The sequence below is a fragment of the Austrofundulus limnaeus genome, unplaced genomic scaffold (genome assembly GCF_001266775.1).
Source record: "Austrofundulus limnaeus strain Quisiro unplaced genomic scaffold, Austrofundulus_limnaeus-1.0 Scaffold258, whole genome shotgun sequence".
Lineage (NCBI taxonomy): Eukaryota > Metazoa > Chordata > Actinopteri > Cyprinodontiformes > Rivulidae > Austrofundulus > Austrofundulus limnaeus.
Window position 1 is genome coordinate 567,253 of NW_013952660.1, and position 4,667 is coordinate 571,919.

General features: G+C 35.5%; 1 protein-coding gene across 1 annotated transcript in view; it reads left to right on the top strand.

The window, feature by feature from the left end:
- Positions 1 to 3,985: 3,985 nt before the first annotated feature.
- LOC106526084 (disabled homolog 2-interacting protein) overlaps positions 3,986 to 4,667 on the top strand; it is a 176,237-nt gene continuing 175,555 nt past the window's right edge. The window contains exon 1 of the mRNA XM_014020565.1: positions 3,986 to 4,110. Within this exon, the coding sequence (XP_013876019.1) occupies positions 4,012 to 4,110 (99 nt within the window). The 5' untranslated portion in view covers positions 3,986 to 4,011. The remainder of the gene's footprint in view (positions 4,111 to 4,667) is intronic.

Here is a 4,667-nt window from a genome sequence, read left to right on the forward strand (position 1 = left end):
ATATATATATATATATACACAAATATATATAAGCACAAATGCTTTACTTTCTGTATTTTTGTGTGGATTTATTTCCAGTATTCAGTGTGAAAGCTCAGTGAAGACACGGAGAACTGATGTGGGACATAAGAGTGGAGGAAGATCAGTGAACACACTCTCTCACTTCAACTCCTCCTCCACCTCCCTGCCTCCCCTCCTGCTCTACGAGTGTTTTTACGTCTCTCTCAGAGAAGAAGCATGAGAGGAGCTGAGGAGGCTGCAGGCTCTCTGCGAGGTCTGAAAAAGGAGCATTTTGTTTCCACTTTCATCCTCCTGACTTCCTGAGCTGCTGCACACACACACACACACACACCTGTCATCAGAGCGCACACACAGAGGTGAGCTGCTGGTCTCTGCAGGCTGTGAACATGATGGAACAAACATCCAGGATGCAGCAACAAGATGCTGTGTTTTCTGATGCTCCCTCAGGTAAGCAGAGCTCTCCTCATCTTTTCGGCTGAGCTTATTTTAGATTGTCATGTCAAACACAGATTTCTCTCACAGAGTTCATCTGTTTGTATTTACCCCTCTGAACCTGCACTTTGAACGATAGCTTCAAGTCTTTTGCATCTGCAAATATTTCAAGTTGCTTTTCATCATTTTAAACATATTCTTTACTATCTTTAGAAACGTATTCTACTTTGAGTGAAAAACTTGTGTCCATATGTCTGCCCTTCTTGACATCACACCATCATCTCTCCAAAAGGATGTTTGCAGCACCACTGGGCTTGTATCAGCTTCATTTACTCCTCTTTGATGTCTGATTGTGTCCCTGCTGATGAAAATGAAAAATCTGGACATTCTTTTTTACATTTCTAAGATCTCCTTCTTATCAAAAGTTTTAGAACAAGTTGCTCACAGCCAGATGTGGTTAAATCTTGACTGAATCACATAAACCCACAGTCATAAATACACAGCCAACATGTCGTAAATTAAACTGAGAAATCCATTGTCATTTTTGAATTGGCAGCAACACAGTTAAAATGTTGCCGGTTACTTTAAGGGAAAAATATCCTGCAGCTGTTTCAAGTTTAAACAACTTTTACAAGCTTTTGTTGCATGAGTCTCAACTATTTGAGATTTAAAAAAACAATTTTCTTCAGAGTTTTACAGTTCTTTAGTTTGAGGATTAGACATATTTGGTCTGATGTGAGTAAATGAGTTTCTGAGAATTAAAAATCAATGAATTCTGTTTTTAATTAAAAAAATTACAGAAAGTACTGACTTTTTCTGATCGGAGTTGCACAAAAATGATGTTTTTGATTAAAATGCTTCAATAAATCAACTCATCCCAGTTTGATACAGTAACTGGACAGCTCCTGAAGTACAGAGTTAAATGAGTGACAGCGTACATTGATATTGAAAAAGAGATTTGACATTGAAAAATGAAACACTGAAAAATGTTTTCAGTGTTTCTTTCAATGTTTCATTTTGCAAAGTTGTGTTTTTCAATGTTTCATTTTTCAATGTTTTATTTTTCAGTGTTTTATTTTTCAGTGTTTCTTTTTTCAACGTTTCATTTTTCATTGTCAAATCTCTTTTTCAATATCAATGTAAGCTGTCACTCATTCAATTCCGTACTGAAGCTGAGTAAATGTTTTAACCCGAGGCGCTCCACAGTTTCACCAGCAATTTCTTTTTAATTTTATTTTGCCTTTGTTTTAATAAAGGGGGCAGCATTTATGTTTTTTTTTTACAAATTCCTTATCTGCAAACGATAATCCTAATGTCCTCTTGGAGGAAAATATAACATCCGTTTGGTTTAAAAGCAGATCACATCGCAGAAAGTTTTCCAAGATTTTATTCATTTACTTTGAATTGTCATTTATAAGTCTGATGTTTTGGTTTTGTTGGATTAAACAACATCATCTAACAAATTCTAATGAAACTCTCAGAAAGTAATCCCTGAATGTACATCTACAACTTCGAGTGAGTTACCCCCAGCTAATAAACCTTAGCTTACACAAATATAGTGCTAGTGAATTTGACAGATATGTATTTACAGAACTATATCGCCATTTGTATCATATTTGCTACGCAGGATTCTGTGACCTATATTTTATCTATGTGATCAATATTTTCCACAAAATCCTCTTGTGTATCATGTGACACCTGTATTCTGCCCTCTAGTGGATTAACAATGTACTGCAGGAAGTGGAACTTCTTTTTTTGCCTTTTCAAAATGTCTGCTGACATAAGGTCATCCACACATTTTTTCAGGAAAACTTTTGCTAATTTTGGAGAAGTTATGGTAAGAATAACATCAATATTGTTTGTAATTTTTTAATAAATACTTTCTGTGTTGAAACAATGCATAATTACTTAAAAAATATTTTAAATAGTACAGATAAACCGTGTTAAAAATTTGCGTATCAAACTTGATAATGCAGGTATTTAAGTTGCTCCAGTCCTGAATTGTCATGTGACATTTTAGTAATTTTAGCAATTTAGTCAACAGTATTCTTGCCACAATACAACCACACACTATTTTGGATGATTGATTAATTACTGAAATGCCATTTGAAAACACATTTTGGCTATTTTCAAAGTGGTTCCTTTGAAATTATAATCTCTACGCTGTACTGACTAAATATTTACGTGTTAGATGTCTAAGAGAATTGAGGAAGAAGAGAGAAAAAAGAAAGTAAGAAAATGTCATCAATTTGATAATAGATGGCATTTTTTTATAAAGTGTAAGGTGCACCTGTGCCTAAACAAGGACAGAAACTGTATTTGTGCCTATCACAAAGTGAGATAAATGGCAGTAAAAAGTTCATTGTAAAAAAAAAAAAACCAAATAAGTAAACTTCCTAGACTGTTCTAAACTTGTTAAAAGTTATGGTCAAAACTGTCTTTTGTTTCTTAATTTAACTTCGTTGTGAGGAAAATGTTACTTAAACAGCCCAGTGGATCAGATTTGATACAAAAATATATCATAAACAAAGTCATGTGACAAAAAAAAGGATTTTGTTTAAAGGCCCAAAAAACATGTCAGTTCTAAAAAAAATGGGAATTTTCTGACTATTTTTCAAAGGGTTAGGCTTTAAAGGGTTAACAGACAACTCTAAATGACAGCCCTCTCTGTGTTTTAATGGCTCCTTACTGCAGACATGACTGGTAATAATGTACAATCAGCAGCTTGTTCAGACTTTAAACATGTTATTGTATCAAAGCAACAGTTTGTGCACAGAGTCGAACACGGACTTCCAGCCTCAGAGTCATACAAGTTACATAATCCTCCTCACAGACTCCAGGACAATCTGAAAGTGAAAAAACTCAAAGAGTCAAAATGTGTTGGGAAAGAACTGGTAGCAAATGTTCTAGGATACTATGATACTGCAACATAAACAGAATATAAAAACAACAACAAAGAAAAACACTCACATTATCAACATGAGTCACTTTGTTGGAGTTAGAGTCAGGATGGAAGCAGACAAATGCTTCTGAGAGACGATCAGGTCTGAGCTCAGTTTGTAGCAAATGTTACTAACAAAACAACTAAATAATTAAAAGATGTTACTTCTGCTGTCAGGTCTTGGATGTTTCAGTAAAAATTATATTTTCATGTTTTCAGTTTGTTGGCTTTCATCTCATGATGTTGGCATGTGGGAATGTACTTTAGACTCTCATTGTTTTCACACTTCAGCTCTTCAGAGAAACTTAACAAGTTGACTTGTTAGATCACAGTGTTCAAACTTCATTATGAGTTGGTGAACTGAGAAATTTAGAAAGTGTTTGAAAGGACCGTTGGTCAGTCCTGAGACTCAACCAGACTTTGTGCTTGTTTAACATCCTTATTATCCTTATTTAAACTTGTGTTTTTTTTCAGTATTTTCTATACATTAAACTCTTGTTGTTGGGTCAGTATTTAAACCTAAACTCTTAAGTTCAGCCCAGAGTGCAGTTTGACCTTCAGCTGTTGTGTTTCTTGTTTGCTGCTCCTCAGACGTGCGGTGTCCTCTGCGGCAGCGGATGTCACGTGGACGTTCGTACGAAGAGCGAACTGTGTGGAACTCCAAGTACTCTGTGATCACTGACTGTCAGATGCTGCTTCCTGATGAAGAGGGGGCGGTGAGAGGAGCCTGTTTCATCCCCTGTCTGTTTTATTCAAACAACCATCACTGTTTGGACTTTAAGCAGAGTTTATTTTTAACAGTCAGCATTTCTGTGTCAATGGTACGATTCTAAACTACCTGTGGAAGAAGTACATCTTCATTCCAGCTAAACCACACCAGTCCAACAGATAAAAGGCCTTTATTGTACACATATTAATCTAGACTGTGATGTGGTAGTAGCTGAGAGTCATCCACAACACATCAGTAAGATCTTACACTACTGTACATTTCATCAGTTACAAAAGTTCACTAGAAGGACTAAAATGCCATAAAATCTCAGCAAAACTGTTCCCTCTACAGGGGTGTCCTCTTCCATCTCACTGTGTCCTCTGTCTTCTGTCCTCATTCCAACTAACTGTCCTCTAACTGCATTCACATCGGTTATTTGCCTTTCTCCTGCACTGAAAAAAAAAAGGATTTTTGGTGTAGTAACATTTATTTAAATATTCTTTTAAAATTTACAAAAAAATAAAAATTTCTGAACTACTAGAATTTACTAAATGAACAATACAC